The 16930-nt window shown below is 49.7% G+C and overlaps 1 protein-coding gene across 1 annotated transcript; it reads left to right on the top strand.

The window, feature by feature from the left end:
- The first annotated feature begins 1217 nt into the window (after positions 1-1217).
- On the top strand, positions 1218-10270 carry angptl4 (angiopoietin-like 4). Its single transcript, XM_084708132.1, has 7 exons — positions 1218-1801; positions 3306-3416; positions 3650-3731; positions 6452-6568; positions 7158-7253; positions 7940-8233; positions 9108-10270. The coding sequence occupies exons 1-7, from the start codon at positions 1292-1294 to the stop codon at positions 9290-9292; spliced, it is 1395 nt and encodes a 464-aa protein (XP_084564258.1). The 5' UTR covers positions 1218-1291; the 3' UTR covers positions 9293-10270.
- Positions 10271-16930: the final 6660 nt, after the last annotated feature.

The raw sequence follows: 16930 nt of genomic DNA, 5'->3' as shown, positions 1-16930 counted from the left end.
AGGCAGATGAAGCAGCCAGGGGCTGCAGCTCACAGAAGAACAGCTGCTTGTTCTGAGTATCCCCAGAACTCTTACCTTTCACCCACTTAGCCAGTGCTGCAGTCAGTAGATGGTTAACTCTTGGATGCTGCTGGGCTCTGGCTGCAATCCTGTATCCTCCCCTCTCTCTCTTCCTCCCCTCCTCCCTCTCTCTTCCTCCCCTCCTCTCTTCCACCCTCTTCCTCCCTTTGTCCCACTCTCTTGCTTCCATCCTCTCTTTCTTTCTTCCTTCCCCCTCTTCTTCTTCCTCCTCTCTTCCTCCACTCCCCCATCTTCCTTCTCCGCCTCCTTTCCTGCCCCTCTATTCTCCCTTGTTCTCCCTCTCCCCCCTTCCCTCCTCCTCTGTTTCCCCTCTACCCCTCCTTCCTTCTCTGTTTCCCCTCTACCCCTCCTTCCTCCTCTGTTTCCCCTCTACCCCTCCTTCCTTCTCTGCTTGAGGGTGCAGTCTGGGGATGTGGACAGCAGGATAATGTTGGCTTTCTGTGAGCTGTGAACTTTGCTCTACTTCTCACAGTGGTACGGCAGGTCTAAGAGGATCACCTCGGGAGCCCCCCCCCCCCACACACACTCTTCCCCAGCCCCCCCACATACTCCTGACGTCTTCAGGGGGCCTGTGACTTCACCCAGTCACTCTTTGATGCTTGGCTTTCTTACCCCTGCCTGTCTCTCTCTCCCTGTCACTCCCCCTTTCCCGCCTCTCTCTCCCTGCCTCAAGCCCCTTCCTGCATTTCTCCGTACCTACCTCTCTCCTTTCCTCTCCCCCCAGCCTGCCTCTCTCTCTATATATACCTCTACCCTGCCTCACTCTCCCTGCCTCTCTCTCTCCCCCTGCCTGTGTGTGAGAGCTGTGTTGAGACAGTACAGTACAATGTGTAGTAAAGAGATGGAAGACACATCCTTCACTCAAGTAGAAGTAAAGATACTCATGTTTATACTCAATCCACCAGAAGAACATTTAGAACCAAGAGGAACACTCTGCCGGGTTTTGTTCTCTGGTTGTGATGGCACCAGGCAGCATTGTTACATCATGAGGCTCCTCCCACCCTGAAGGGGTTAACAGCAACATGAGAGCCCCTCCCTCTCCCTCAGTGTCAGGCCAATCAGAGCGCCTGCAGGGCTGCAGTGCAGGGCTGCAGTGCAGGACTGAGACAGTATAAAGGAGCGGAGCGTGCTCAGACAGGCACGAGCAGCAGCTCTGAAATCAGACCTCGCTCTGTTGCTCTCTCAACACCATCTCACACACAGAACAGACATGAAGACCAGCCTTGCCTGCCTTACCCTGCTCCTGGCCGTCATCCTGGCCGTGTCAGGGTTCCCCATGGAGAGGAAGGGGGGTGTAGGGGGCCGGGGGAAGGAGCGAGCGGTGCAGTATGCAGCCTGGGAGGACGTCAACGTGATCGCCCACGGCCTGCTGCAGCTGGGCCAGGGGCTTAAGGAGCACGTGGACAAGACCAAGATGCAGATGAGAGACATCTCAGCCCACATGAAGGCCCTGGATGCCTCTGTGTCGCGGCTGGGGGAGGAGGGCCAGAGGCTGCGGGAGGAGGGGGAGCAGCTGCAAGCGCGGGTGCAGGGGCTGGAGCAGCAGGGGCAGGAGCAGCAGGGGCAGGAGCAGCGGAGGCAGGAGGAGGAGGGGCAGGAGGAGAGGAGGAGAGTGGAGGAGAGAATGAGACGCCTGGAGGAGAAGGTGGACGGGATGATGCAGGGGGAGGGGCTGACAGACATCGCCCCGGGCAACGGCAACTACACTGAAGCTCTCCAGGTAGGAAGAACCCTAACCCTCGGTAACCCTGGAGACCAAGCCAAAACCCTTGGTAACCCTGGAGACCTAGCCTTAACTAGCTGTGTGTGCTGTAAAGCATGCAGTTGCTGTGTAGATGGATGATGTGTGGATGAATGGATGATGTGTGGATGGATGAGGTCTGAGAGTGAGGCAGATGAGGATATGTGCTGCTGTTGTCTGGAGCTCCTCTTGGCCAGGTTATGGGTTAGGGTTACGTTTGAATGGGTTAGGGTTAGGGTTACGTTTGAATGGGTTAGGTTTACGTTTGAATGGGTTAGGGTTAGGGTTACGTTTGAATGCTAATACATGCTTATTATTGTACGCTAGCTATTTTGCACAGTACTGCTTACTAGCTATCTTCAGTACACAGAACTGCATGATATTTATCTTACATAGTACCGTATGCTAGTTACTGTAAACAGTACTGTATGCTAGCTACTTTACAAAATACTGTATGCTAGTTACCTTAGGTACACAGAACTGTATGCTAGCTACCTTACGAGTATTGTATGCTAGCTATCAAAGTTACAAAGGACTGTATGCTGGCTTTCAAACTTGCACATTCCTGTATGCTAGTTACCATACCCAGAACTGTATGCAAGCTACCTTACAAGAGGGCAGCAAGGTTAGGCCAAGGAGAGACTGGTAGAGAGAGGGGTAGGGGGAGAGACAGGGTAGGGGGGTAAGGCAGGGGGCTGGAAAGGGGGTGGGGCAGGGACGTGCATTGTGTGGGGGTATGGGGTATACGTGCAGAGCAGCACAGAAGACTGGAAGATAAAAGAACAGTAGCATCTGAGTAGAGAATGTGTGAATAATGTTTTACAGCTGCTTCATATGAGCTGACCCAGTTAAGATGGAGACCTACGTTACGATGCTCCAGAAGATCCTGGCTGCCGAGGAACACTCTTATGTAACAGCTGTGCTGGTTGGGCTCAGAGCAGGGAGAGAGAGCAGGGGGAGGGCTAGGAGGGAGAGCAGGGGGGGGGCTAGGAGGGAGAGCAGGGGGAGGGCTAGGAGGGAGAGCAGGGGGGGGGGCTAGGAGGGAGAGCAGGGGGAGGGCTAGGAGGGAGAGCAGGGGGAGGGCTAGGAGGGAGGGCAGGGGGAGGGCTAGGAGGGAGAGCAGGGGGGGGGGCAGGGGGAGGGTAAGGAGGGAGAGCAGGGGGAGGGCTAGGAGGGAGAGCAGGGGGAGGGCTAGGAGGGAGAGCAGGGGGAGGGAAAGGAGGGAGAGCAGGGAGGGAGGGCAGGGTAGATGTAGCTGGGAGGATCTGGCCTCTGTAACTTGCTACAAAGTATCTTGTGGTTGTCAGGACAAGCATATTAGCATTCAGGGAGCTGTGTATCATGCAGAGCTGTTCTGTGTAAAAACTATAGGCTGTCTAACTAAGAAGAGGTCATTCATAAAGTGTGTGTGTTGCAGGAAACATTAACACAGGTCTGTATGTATATGTGCTGCAGTAGGCATTAACATGTGTGTGTGTTGCAGTGGATGCTGGAGAACCAGAACAAGCGCATAGACGACCTGGTGGATCGTACCCGCCTGCAGCAGGAGAAGCTGGACAAGCAGACCATCCGCATCAGAACCTTGCAGAACCAGGTCAGCTGGTCCTAGCTTTCACACCCTTTAATCTTCATCCTGTCCATCTTCATCCTCTCACCCTCTCATCTTCATCCTCTCACCCTCTCATCTTCATCCTCTCATCGTCATCCTTTCCGCCTCTCATCATCTCATCCTCTCACCCTCTCACGTTCTACCCCTCTCTACCTCTCATCATCTCATCCTCTCACCCTCTCACGTTCTACCCCTCTCTACCTCTCATCCCCTCATAGATCCAGGTGACTAGAGCGAGAGCGTTGAAGCCAGAGGACAAGGTTCAGCCTGGCACCGTGGAGCAGCGGGACACCCCCAACAGTGAGTAACACTCAAGTTCCCGTTAATCCCCGTTAATCACACTGACTTTAAGATCCTGAGACAAGGACTGATGAACCATCTGCTCTCTGAGCTGTAAGCGCTTTACCTCCTCCCCAAGTACAGTTAGACTTACACACGCCTACACACGCCTACACACACCTAAACACACACCTACACACACCCACACACACCTACACAAACCCACACACACCCACACACACCTACACACACCCACACACACCTACACACACCCACACACACCCACACACACCTACACACACACCTACACACACCTAAACACACACCTACACACACCCACACACGTACCTACACACACCTAAACACACACCCACACACACCTAAACACACACCTACACACACACCTACACACACCTACACACACCTACACACACCCACACACACCTACACACACCTAAACACACACCTACACACACCTACACACACCTACACACACCTAAACACACACCCACACACACCCACACACACCTAAACACACACCTACACACACCTAAACACACACCTACACACACCCACACACACCCACACACACACCACACACACACCCACACACACCTACACACACCTAAACACACACCACACACACACCCACACACACCTAAACACACTCCTCCCCTTCACCCATCTCCCTTCCTCTCCTCCCCCTCCTCCCCCTCCTCCCCTACCTCCTTTCCTCTCGTGCCCTCCCCTCACCTCCTCTCCCATCTCTTCTCTCCCTCCTCTCCTCCCCACGACAGCCCAGAGGGCAGCTGGGAGGGATTACACTGAGTGGGGGAGGGGGAGGAGGAGAAAGAGGAGAAGAGGATGGGGGGAGAGGAAGGGAGAACAATTAATTCCCCTCCTTTCCTCCTTCTTCCCCTCCCTCAGTCCCCCACCTCCCCTTCCTCACTCCCATTGATCAATACAAATACCAGTACTAATATATATATATGTGACATTGATAAATGAATATGAACGTTCATAGTCAATAGGATCATTGGTTCATAATCTGAACCAATTAGTGTATACACACACACATCCACACACACACACCCACACAGCAGCAGCAGCCCATGCAGGCATCAGTCCTGAGCATGCGGCGGCCATGCAGCCATGCCTGGGGGACACGTGAGGGAGGAGACAGGATATGAGGAGGGGGAGGATGGAGGTGGGAGGGAGGGAGGAAGGGGGGAGGGGGACAGGAGGGGGGAGGGGGACAGGAGGGGGGAGGGGGAAGTAGAGGAATTTGAGGGGTTTGATGTGTAATCAATAGTCTTGGCAGCTGGGGGGGGGGATGGGAACTGGGGGAAAGGTCATGTTTACTACGACCCTCCCCTCCACTGACACACAGAAGCACCCATGCAGGCATCACTCCCTGAGCATGTGGTTCCCATGCAGGCATCACTCCCTGAGCATGTGGTTCCCATGCAGGCATCACTCCCTGAGCATGTGGTTCCCATGCAGGCATCACTCCCTGAGCATGTGGTTCCCTTGAGGAAGGCATGTCTGGGCTTTCACGTGAGAAGTGTGATGTGTTATTAGCTGGAGAGGGGTGGGGGTTGGGAACTGGGGGAAAGTTCACATTTACTACGAACCCCCCCACCCCCACCCCCCCTACCCCACCCCTCCTACACACATACACACACACTAACCCTACGCACACACCCTACCCCACCCCTCCTACACACATACACACACACTAACCCTACGCACACACCCTACCCCAACCCACCCCTTGGACACACACAACTTGTTTATGAGAAGCTGCCTTAAACATCAGCCCAGTTCCCTCATCATCATCAGGTGGGAAACCTGATCCACAGTCAGCAGCAGGACTAAACCATGTTGTTTTCACACTATGAACATTGAATCACTTTCTGACTGTGATTCTGAGTGTTCAGACCACTGGCCCCGATTGAGCTGGCATGTAGCAGTGTGCTTAGCGTGTTGTTGTGTTGTTGTTGCAGAGCTGGCATGTAGCAGTGTGCTTAGCGTGTTGTTGTGTTGTTGTTGCAGAGCTGGCATGTAGCAGTGTGCTTAGCGTGTTGTTGTGTTGTTGTTGCAGAGCTGGCATGTAGCAGTGTGCTTAGCGTGTTGTTGTGTTGTTGTTGCAGAGCTGGCATGTAGCAGTGTGCTTAGCGTGTTGTTGTGTTGTTGTTGCAGAGCTGGCATGTAGCAGTGTGCTTAGCGTGTTGTTGTGTTGTTGTTGCAGAGCTGGCATGTAGCAGTGTGCTTAGCGTGTTGTTGTGTTGTTGTTGCAGAGCTGGCATGTAGCAGTGTGCTTAGCGTGTTGTTGTGTTGTTGTTGCAGAGCTGGCATGTAGCAGTGTGCTTAGCGTGTTGTTGTGTTGTTGTTGCAGAGCTGGCATGTAGCAGTGTGCTTAGCGTGTTGTTGTGTTGTTGTTGCAGAGCTGGCATGTAGCAGTGTGCTTAGCGTGTTGTTGTGTTGTTGTTGCAGAGCTGGCATGTAGCAGTGTGCTTAGCGTGTTGTTGTGTTGTTGTTGCAGAGCTGGCATGTAGCAGTGTGCTTAGCTTGTTGTTGTGTTGTTGTTGCAGAGCTGGCATGTAGCAGTGTGCTTAGCGTGTTGTTGTGTTGTTGTTGCAGAGCTGGCATGTAGCAGTGTGCTTAGCGTGTTGTTGTGTTGTTGTTGCAGAGCTGGCATGTAGCAGTGTGCTTAGCGTGTTGTTGTGTTGTTGTTGCAGAGCTGGCATCGGACTGCCATGAGGTGTTCCTGAGGGGAGGCAGCAGCAGTGGAGTGTACACCCTCCAGCCCCCCCACACCCTCCAGCCCTTCCAGGTCTACTGCCACATGACCTCTGGTGAGTTCCGGCTCACCGGCCCACACTAACCCCCCCTAGCCCACACTAACCCCACCCTAGCCCACATTAACTCCCCCCCAGCCCACACTAACCCCTCGTAGCCCACACTAACTCTCCCTAGCCCATACTAACTACCCCCAGCCCACACTAATCCCTCGTAGCCCACACTAACCCCCCCTAGCCCACACTACCCCCCCCTAGCCCACACTAACCCCTCATAGCCCACACTAACCCCCCCTTGCCCACACTACCACCCCCCAGCCCACACTAACCCCTCGTAGCCCACACTAACTAACCCCAGCCCACACTAACCCCTTGTAGCCCACACTAACTCCCCCTAGCCCACACTAACCCACCCTAGCCCAAACTGACCCCCCCAAGCCCACACTAACACCCCCTAGCCCACCCTAACCCCCCTAGCCCACACTAACCCACCCTAGCCCACACTAACCCCACCGTAGCCCTCCTTAACCCCCCCTAGCCCACACTAACCCCGCCCTAGCCCACACTGACCCCACCCTAGGCTAGGACACCCCAGACAAGACCTCTGTGACTAAGCTAGAGAACACATTCTCCCCCCCCCCACTAGATGGAGGCTGGACGGTGGTCCAGAACAGACAAGATGGCTCAGTTGACTTCGACCAGCTGTGGTCGGCCTACCAGACAGGGTTCGGGAGTCTGAATGGTGAGCATATCCTCCTGTCCATCATCATCATCACTGGGCCGAGAGGCTCTCTCTCTCTCTCTTTACCTCTCTCTCTCTTTTTCTCCCTCTTTCTCTCTCTTTCACTCCCTCCCTCTCTACCTCTTATCTATCTCTACCCTCTATTCCTCTTCTCTCTTTCTTCTCTCTCAAACACACACTGAGCTACAGTCCTGGCCATCCCATCTATTTCCTGAGTGTCCCAGGGAGGTAGATGAGGAGCACAGTTTGACAGAGGTGGATGAGGAGCACAGTTTGACAGTAATGCTGGGATGCACAGCTCAGGATGGTGAGAGGGAGGGGGGGGCGGAGGCTGGTGTGAGCTGGCCTGGCAGCTCCATCATGTAATCCCCACACAGAGGGAGGGGGGGCAGAGGCTGGTGTGAGCTGGCCTGGCAGCTCCATCATGTAATCCCCACACAGATCTCCTCTTTCTGGTGGATTAGGACGCCCAGAGTGACAGAATCCCATGTCTGTCTCTCAAACCCATTAGTAGATTACCAGTCCTGTCACAATCAAAGATTGGTGATTAAAGAGGATGTAACTAGGCACATGCACACATGCCACCTCCACACTCTTAAAGTTAACCCACCTCCACACCATCTCTGTTCTCCAACAGAATTCTGTCTGGGTCAAGGCTCAGAGTTTAACCCTGTGTTGTTCTCCAGGAGAGTTCTGGCTGGGTCTGGAGAAGATGTACGCTGTGATGAGGGACTCAGACTACCTCCTGAAGATCCAGTTTTCTGATTGGAGGGGCGACTCTGAGACACTGAGCTACAGGCTCCGTCTGGGCGGTGAGGATAGCCACTACGCCCTCCGGCTGGAGCCTGGCACGCTGACCTCTGACCCCGAAGGCAGTCTGCACAGTGCTCTGACCCCGGACCATGCTGGCCTGCCCTTCTCCACCCGCGACCAGGACCACGATCTGAAGAACAACGCCAGCTGTGCCAAGCAACTCTCAGGTTCGAGTCACCTCCACTCTCACTTCCTCCTATCCTGGTCTCCTCCTCTCCTCTCCAGATCTCCTCCTCTCCAGGTCTCCTCCGCTCCTAACCTGGTCTCCTGCTCTCCTCTCCCAGCCTCCTCCTCTCCTCTCCCAGTCTCTTCCTCTCCTAACTTGGTATCCTCCTCTCCTCTCCAGATCTCCTCCTCTCCTAACTTGGTATCCTCCTCTCCTAACCCAGTCTCCTCCTCTCCTAACCTGGTCTCCTCCTCTCCTAACCTGGTCTCCTCCTCTCCTAACCTGGTCTCCTGCTCTCCTCTCCAGGTGTCCTCCTTTCCTAACCTGGTCTCCTGCTCCCCTCTCCAGATCTCCTCCTCTCCTAACCCGGTTTCCTCCTCTCCTAACCTGGTCTCCTCCTCTCCTAACCCAGTCTCCTCCTCTCCTAACCTGGTCTCCTCCTCTCCTAACCTGGTCTCCTCCTCTCCTCTCCTCTCCCGGTCTCCTCCTCTCCTAACCTGGTCTCCTCCTCTCCTAACCTGGTCTCCTCCTCTCCTCTCTTACCTGGTCTCCTCCTCTCCTCTCCTAACCTGGTCTCCTCCTCTCCTCTCCTAACCTGGTCTCCCCTCCTTTCCTCTCCTGGTCTCCTCCTCTCCTAACCTGGTCTCCTCCTCTCCTCTCCAGGTCTCCTCCTCTCCTAACCTGGTCTCCTCCTCTCCTAACCTGGTCTCCTCCTCTCCTCTCCAGGTCTCCTCCTCTCCTAACCTGGTCTCCTCCTCTCCTCTCCAGGTCTCCTCCTCTCCTAACCTGGTCTCCTCCTCTCCTCTCCCGGTCTCCTCCTCTCCTAATCTGGTCTCCTCATCTCCTCCTAACCTGGTCTCCTTCCCTCTCGGCAGGTGGCTGGTGGTTCAGTAACTGTGGCAGGTCCAACCTAAACGGCCGCTACTTCCAAAGCCCACTTCCCAAGCAGCGGCACCAGAGGAAGCAGGGCGTGTTCTGGAAGACCTGGAGGGGGCGCTATTACCCCCTGAAGACCACCCGCATGATGATCGCACCTGCCCAGATACACAACAAGTCATAGAGGGGAGAGGCGCTCCACACTGAACTGAAAAACCCTGAGAGACGGGTTTGCCCCCCGAGGGGCCCCCAGCCCATAACAAAGGCCCTATAGAGACACACCCTCTCAAATGACTGTAGAACTTACAACGGAGAATCTGTGTCTTCTAACCTGTGCTTCTAGAATGTTCAACCCTGCTTCTAGAATGTTCAGTGGTCTAAAGAAACCAAGACTTATGATTCTGCATTGGTGTCTGGTTGAGTAAAGTGTGCATGTAAGAAAGAGAGCTAGAGAGAGAGAGAGCAGCACAGCTCATGATATGACTAGAAGCCAGAATGCTAAAACAGGCCCCAGCCTGTGAGTCTGCCATCTCAGGAACACATGCAGTCTGTTCAGACCTGCCCTACCCAAATGTACAATACCCAACTGTACCATACCCCAACTGTACCCTACCCTACTGTACCCTACCCTAACTGTACCATGCTCTACTATACCCTACCCTACCCTACTGTACCCTACCCTACTGTACCATACCCCAACTGTATCCCCTCCTCCTCTCCTCCCCCTCCTCCTCTATTATCCTGCTCTTCTCTCCTCCTCCTCTCCTTCCCCTCCTGTCTTCTCTTCCCCTTCCTCTTCTCCTCCTCCTCTCCCTCTCCTCTTCTCCTCCGGGTCACGGATGAAAGACTACTGTTCTGCAGTTGTTATTTTGAATCAAAGTAAACTCCACTGTAGTGTGTGTAGGTGGCAGTCCTCAGTCATATTGACTGCTATTAAAGATGTTTCCTTCCTTCTCTATGTACACTGATGCTGCCTGTCCTCAACCCTCACTCAGCCAGAAACCTGCTTCCTGTGTGCCACTATTTAAATGTTTTCTGTTTCCACTTGGTTATAATTTATATTGTGTATTTTAAGTTTTCCAGATGTTCTGTTGGTTCAGTTTTTTAGGAGGAGAAAATGAACCTTTGGCTGGATTAAGCCAATAAAAATGATTTAAAGGAACATCTTGTCTCTGGTCTCGCATAACTCCCTCGTCACGCCATCCAATCACGACTCAGAACTCCCTCCAGCTGTTGTCAGCCTTTTAACCTCTGGCTGGCCGCTGGCTGGCTGGGTGAGAGGAATGTCCTGGCCCTGCTCAGGCCTGTCTCTCCTCCAAGCAGAAACAGACCTCAAGCAGCTGCACAACACAGCCTCCCCAGAGAGAGGGCGCCTCCTCCTGCTCCTCCTCCTGCTCCTCCTGCTGCTCCTCCTCCTTCTGTTCCTCCTCCTCCTGCTCGTCGTCTTGCTGCTCCTCATCCTGCTGCTCCTCCTCCTGCTCCTCCTCCTCGTCGTCCTGCTGCTCCTCGTCCTGCTCCTCGTCCTGCTCCTCTTCCTGCAGGTGTGTGTGGTACAGGAAGACTTCCAGGGGTGTGTGGTACAGGAAGACTTCCAGGGGTGTGTGGTACAGGAAGACTTCCAGGGGTGTGTGGTACAGGAAGACTTCCAGGGGTGTGTGGTACAGCGAGGTCTTACAGCTCTGTGTCCTGAAGGCACATGGACCAGCAACTTCTCCTCTGAGCTGCAGGAGATTTTTTCAGCTCAACTCTCCTGGCCTGCCGCCCCCCCCCCCCCACCAGGGTGAGCTGCCATGTCTCACACCTACTAGCAGTCAGGATTACAGACAAGGTGTTTCAGACTGTGCTTCTCTAGCAGGGAAGGTGACAGGGAAGGTGTCCAAATCCAGGCCAGTGTCAGTGACTGGAGCGTGTTGTTCTTAAAGAGCCTGTAAAGCAGAATTGAAAATTAGTTTTAAGTTCATCACACCACAGAAGTATGTGTTGTTAACTACCCATCCACATTCAAATGGTATCAAAAGATATCAGAACCCTACCTGCAGCCTGGCATCTAGTGTGTAATGCTGTAGGCTGTTTTATGCTTTCAGGAACTCATTTCACACCTATATAATGTACTAAGAAGCAAATCATAGAATTTGCTTTACAGCATCTTTAAATAAGCAGTTGGTACCGTGACTTACCAGAGCTACGCACTCGTCTCAACAGGGAACGTGTCAGTCATCTAGTTGTTATTTATTGAAAACTGAAAGGGAAGGCAGTACTCTACAAAGAGAAGCTTCTTATGAACATAAATCGCTCCCGCCTCCTCCTCATCCTTTTTTACAAGACACAAGCATCATTCATTGGTTACCATGGAAACACTATTCCGAGAACTTTTGTGATAGACTACCAGTATGTTGGTAGCCAATAATGTTATAGCAGACTAGTAGAGCATAGTGCTAGCCTATCGCAAAAGTGGATTGGTTATCCGATATACTCCATTGTAACATGATTGGCTACCAGAATGCTCTGTTCTAACATGATTGGCTACCAGCATGGTCAGTAAAATAAGAATGGAACATCTCATGTAACAACGATCAACAGATTTCTGATGAAACTACCAATCAACAGATCACACAGTGATTATAATGATAAAAGTGAGAATATTTGATAAATCCAGAGTTCCAACAGACAGAAGTTGGATCTGCCCAGAGCCACTCTGATCTGCCATAACCAATCGCTAGCGTTTGCCTTAGCCAATTCCTTCACCACTACTGTAACAGAGCTAGCTGCCGTAGCTGGAAAAATTTCCCGAACCCCGTGGGGAGGAGGGCCACAACATCATGGCCACCAACAAAACTCAGCAAAACTTGTTCTTGCTCCGGCTTTAGCTGTTGGATATTCGGCATCGTTGCCACAACGGACTGAATGGCTTGGCTTGCATCTTTCTCCACCGCCATTACGGAACTACAACACAAACTAGCACACAACATCAACGTCATCGTTCTCAGCCACTCCCTCTGTTCGCTGATTGGCCGGTTAAAAAGTAACCTGCAAAATCTGACTTACCCACTGAACGGCCAGACCGAGTACAGAAGCAAAATCCAAATTGAGCGGAAGTACGTAGGTCGGCAGAATCAGGCTACCTGTTAGGGATCGTTCAGTAAATCATTTAGACTGTCCTTACACAAACACATATTAAACATATAAGTTCACACACATCCATACTACTGAAAACTCACATCCATGTGTGAAATGCAACCCCCCTAAAAACTCTGACTAGGAAGGTGCACATGCATTAAACTTACTCAGTTTACTCATTCTAGTCCCCTCAATGTTCAATAAGAATCATCTGATGCTGGAATATACAGAACAGAAAATACATGGGGGTGCATTTCAGGGCAGGGCTGTAGAAATTAAGCGACCGCCATAAGTCTTTGCACTCAATCAAATTCCAGAACCCTGCTTTCTTTACTTTTTCTAGATCTGTTTGTTTGGTCACCTAGTTATTAAAACTTTTCATTCTAGTTTAAAGCTATTTTGCTCCTGTTTATTTACAATTTCTATACTACTGAAATGCCTTCCGGATAGACTGAAAATGTTCTCACACTCTTACATACTCAAAGCTTCTTACTCATCCTTATGACTTGAACATTTACAACCCCAAATCAAAAAATGTTGGGACGTTGTCTAAAATAAAAAAAAAACAGAATACAATTATTTGCAAATCTCATAAAACCATATTATTCACCATATAACTTATCAAATGTTTAAACTGATTAAAAAATACGGTAATCGGGGTGTGCTTGCCAAACCGTTGTTCTCATATATATTTATTATATTTATTGAGCCTATTATTATTTTCCCACCCTTAACCAAAACTTGAATATTTGCACTAGATAGACAACGTCGGTGTCAAAATGTTCGTCTTGGTCCCGATTGATTTGCTTGTATTCGCGTGAACGTTCTGTTTGTGGCCGGGGTCAGATGGCTGATGGCTCAGATGGCGGTTAGGGAGTCGGGCTATTAATCAGAAGGTTCGATTCCCGGCTGTGCCAAATGACGTGTCCTTGGGCACTTCACCCTACTTGCCTCGGGGGAATGTACCTGTACTTACTGTAAGTCGCTCTGGATAAGAGCATCTGCTAAATGACGAAATGTAAATGTTTGACGGTTTAGGCTTGAATTAATTTTTTGTGGCACAAAGGAACTCAGTGCTAGCCTAACGTCACAACGTCATCACACGTTAGCACACTGTGCGTGTGCACACGTGCCTAATGCTCTCAGTCTCCTGAGCAAATCTCCTGAAAACTGGTTTTAATATTGGCATGCTAAACAGTTGGTGTTACTTTGTAGATATTACAATAGATTTGGCAATGATAGCAATGCTGTTGGACTTTAAAAGCAGTGTATATGGTTTGGCCGGGGCTAGTTTAAGTTTTGATATTGGGCTGGTTTTTGTGCTGGTTTTATTGGCCATTGGGCTGGTTTTGTGCTGGTTTTGATTGGCCATTGGGCTGGTTTTGTGCTGGTTTTGATTGGCCATTGGGCTGGTTTTGTCCTTCAGTAAACTCAATCATCAAAATGACTTGTGCTCCACAATGAGCCAGGACAGACTCAATCAAAATACTCAGGGGCGTTTCTACACAGGTGCCTACAGGGGCCAGTGCCCCTGTAAAAATGTCCCTGGCCCCCCCTGAGCTGACAAAAAAAAGTATTTTTTTGTTTGTTTTTTTAAAACTTTTTTTAAAAACGTTTTTCTTCTTCTAGTAGTCATCATGAACCGAGGAAGGGACATTGCAGCCTTTTTTGCCCCAGTAAATAAAAACGTTAGAGAAACATATCAAGGTATTGAGAGAGTTGAGGAGCTGGAAGAGGGAGAGCCAGATCATTTTGCATAATTCTAATGTAAAGCAAGATTAAAGTATTTAATGTTTAAATATAATTTGTTTCCGTTTTTAATGTGCCCCTCTGATTAAACACTGGCCCCTCCTTGGTCCCCCCCCCCCAGTCAAATTAGTCTAGAACCGCCACTGACATTACTTGCCATTGAGTGTGAAATGCTAAACAAATTGACTTCAAATACATTATAAAAGCCTTTGCATCCAGAAAGACAAGGAAGATGGCTGTATAATAGGTAAAGATGAAGGCAGGTAAATTGCATTTTATACCAGAAAATGTGGTGCGAGTGTAGCAGATCTCAGTGTGTCAAATTGTTATTTTATGTGTGTGTGTGTCTGGCCTGGCGCCACACAAGTTGTTAAGGCTACTCAGTTATATTTATTAAACTTTATTTTTAAATTTTATGTATATAGATGTATTTGTTTTGCTATAATGGAGCTCCCATCACTGAGTAAGTCTCTCTCAGTTTACATATGTTTTATGTAGGAGAGAGAGTACACATGTGCATGCATTAATATAAGTAAAGACCTATTAGGGGGGGGGCATTCATTTGACCTTTTCAGGGGCCCAGCCATTTCTATGGACGGCCCTGTGTGTATGTAAATGTTCAGTAGAGTGAAGGCTGTGTGTATGTAAATATTCAGTAGTATGAATGTGTGTAAACATTTCACATGAATGATGTGAGTTTTCAGTAGTATGAATGTGTGAACATTTCTTATGTGAATGTTTATGCGTTTCATGTGTCTATGTAAAGACAGTTATGTTAAATAAAGGTTAAATAGGTTTTAGGTTAAATAAAGTCTTTAACGGCCCCTCATAAGGCCCTGCCTCTCTGCTGAAGACCAACACTGCCCCCTGGAGGACAAAGAAGCTGCAGCGATGGAGTGTGGTGCGGGAGCCAGTGGCACAATCCCAATCCCACAGAATTTGAAGCACGTTTTCGCTATATCTGTGAGGGTTTAGGGCTGTCCCCCTGTCAAATCGTCTAGTGCACGAGGGTCCTCTTGCAGACATTTTGAGACCTTTATGCACCCATTTCATATGTCCACATTTATGTAGACTTTGAGGAAGACAGAGATCTCTGACAGTCTGGAGGAAGAAACAGATTTGACCTCACCTGTCTTCACACATGAGGGGGGTCAGGGTGCCTTGTACATGTTGGGTCTCCAGATGGACACCATCCATGTGAAGCTCATGTGGTGAAACCTGTGTGAAGAGGGGGAACCCTACAGAACCCTAACACCAGTAGGTTAGGGTTAAGTTTATGGTCACATCTGCATCACAAGGTCAAAACACCTCTTCTCCCACTGATCAGAGATGGTACACTCATCCTTCATTCAAGTAGAATTACCGATACTAATAAAAAATACAGATAATAATAAAAAACCTGTGGTCAAAGTGGAAGTGCTGACAACACTAAAGACACGCAGATCATTTGCCAGGAATCCTTTTTGATGCCCCCTTTAGGCATTGGCCAGCTACCAAGCCAGACATGGTTAGTATCAACTCCATTTAAAACATGCTTTTTAGCGCTCCCTATCAAGCACTGAATTAGTGAATTTGAAATAGGGTTTTGCTAATTAAATGTATCTTCAGTATGTCTGGTCTATGCATTGTATATTATTGAGTCTAATGCATTTAATGGATTTGTGTATGACTGTTGCACCAACTGGACATGTTATATTAACATATACATTTGTTCCAAATGTGCAGTAGTCAACAATGGGATGTGGGACCAGGTGAGGGTCGACCATGGAATAGAGTTTTACCTGTGCCTATACATGCATGAAATCCCCCGAAAAACAATGAAGCTTTCAGCCATCTTGAACTGAATTCCACGGTCAAAATATAACAATAACGAAACAATCAAAAAATTTTCTGTTTTTCAGTTTTGGTTCTGAAACACAAAATCCGCTACAGAACTAGTGATTTCTGTCGTTCTTTCCCCGTTTCTCCGTTCTGGTTTTTAAACAGAAAAAAAAAAAAAAACAGAAAAATGAAAGAACAAAGTGTACACGGATTCATCACTAACCACTATATAATTTTTCAATTAAAAAAAAAAAAAAAATTCACACAGTGAAAGGAGAGAACAGAAAAGCCTAAACAGAGTAGAGTAAAGCAGAGTACAGTAATAGTACAGCAGTGTATAGTGGAGCCCTCATCAATGATGCAAACATTTTGGGGGGAATATCTTTCATCAGCCTTTAGAACATTTGTTTTTTACCTTTCAAACCTTTTTGTTTGAAAGATTGTTTTCATTTTTATCACACACAGTGAAAGGACAGAACAGAGAAGCATGAAAACATGACTGAGCTGTTCCAGTGCTGCCTCCCAACTCTGACTGAGCTGTTCCAGTGCTGCCTCCCAACATGACTGAGCTGTTCCAGTGCTGCCTCCCAACATGACTGAGCTGTTCCAGTGCTGCCTCCCAACTCTGACTGAGCTGTTCCAGTGCTGCCTCCCAACATGACTGAGCTGTTCCAGTGCTGCCTCCCAACATGACTGATCTGTTCCAGTGCTGCCTCCCAACATGACTGATCTGTTCCAGTGCTGCCTCCCAACATGACTGAGCCGTTCCAGTGCTGCCTCCCAACATGACTGAGCTGTTCCAGTGCTGCCTCCCAACATGACTGAGCTGTTCCAGTGCTGCCTCCCAACATGACTGATCTGTTCCAGTGCTGCCTCCCAACATGACTGATCTGTTCCAGTGCTGCCTCCCAACATGACTGAGCTGTTCCAGTGCTCCCTCCCAACTCTGACTGATCTGTTCCAGTGCTGCCTCCCAACATGACTGAGCTGTTCCAGTGCTGCCTCCCAACTCTGACAAGCTATTTCTGCGATGCCTTCAATTGTATTATCTTATTTTAGCATTTTTTGTCTCGCTGTGCTTTTTAATAATTGTGTCATCTCCACTGTACTGTCCTGTCTGCAGTGTTGAATGTAT

The sequence above is a fragment of the Hypomesus nipponensis genome, chromosome 10 (assembly GCF_054491055.1).
Source record: "Hypomesus nipponensis isolate SF chromosome 10, ASM5449105v1, whole genome shotgun sequence".
Taxonomy (NCBI): domain Eukaryota; kingdom Metazoa; phylum Chordata; class Actinopteri; order Osmeriformes; family Osmeridae; genus Hypomesus; species Hypomesus nipponensis.
This window is presented reverse-complemented; position numbering and strand designations above follow the sequence as displayed.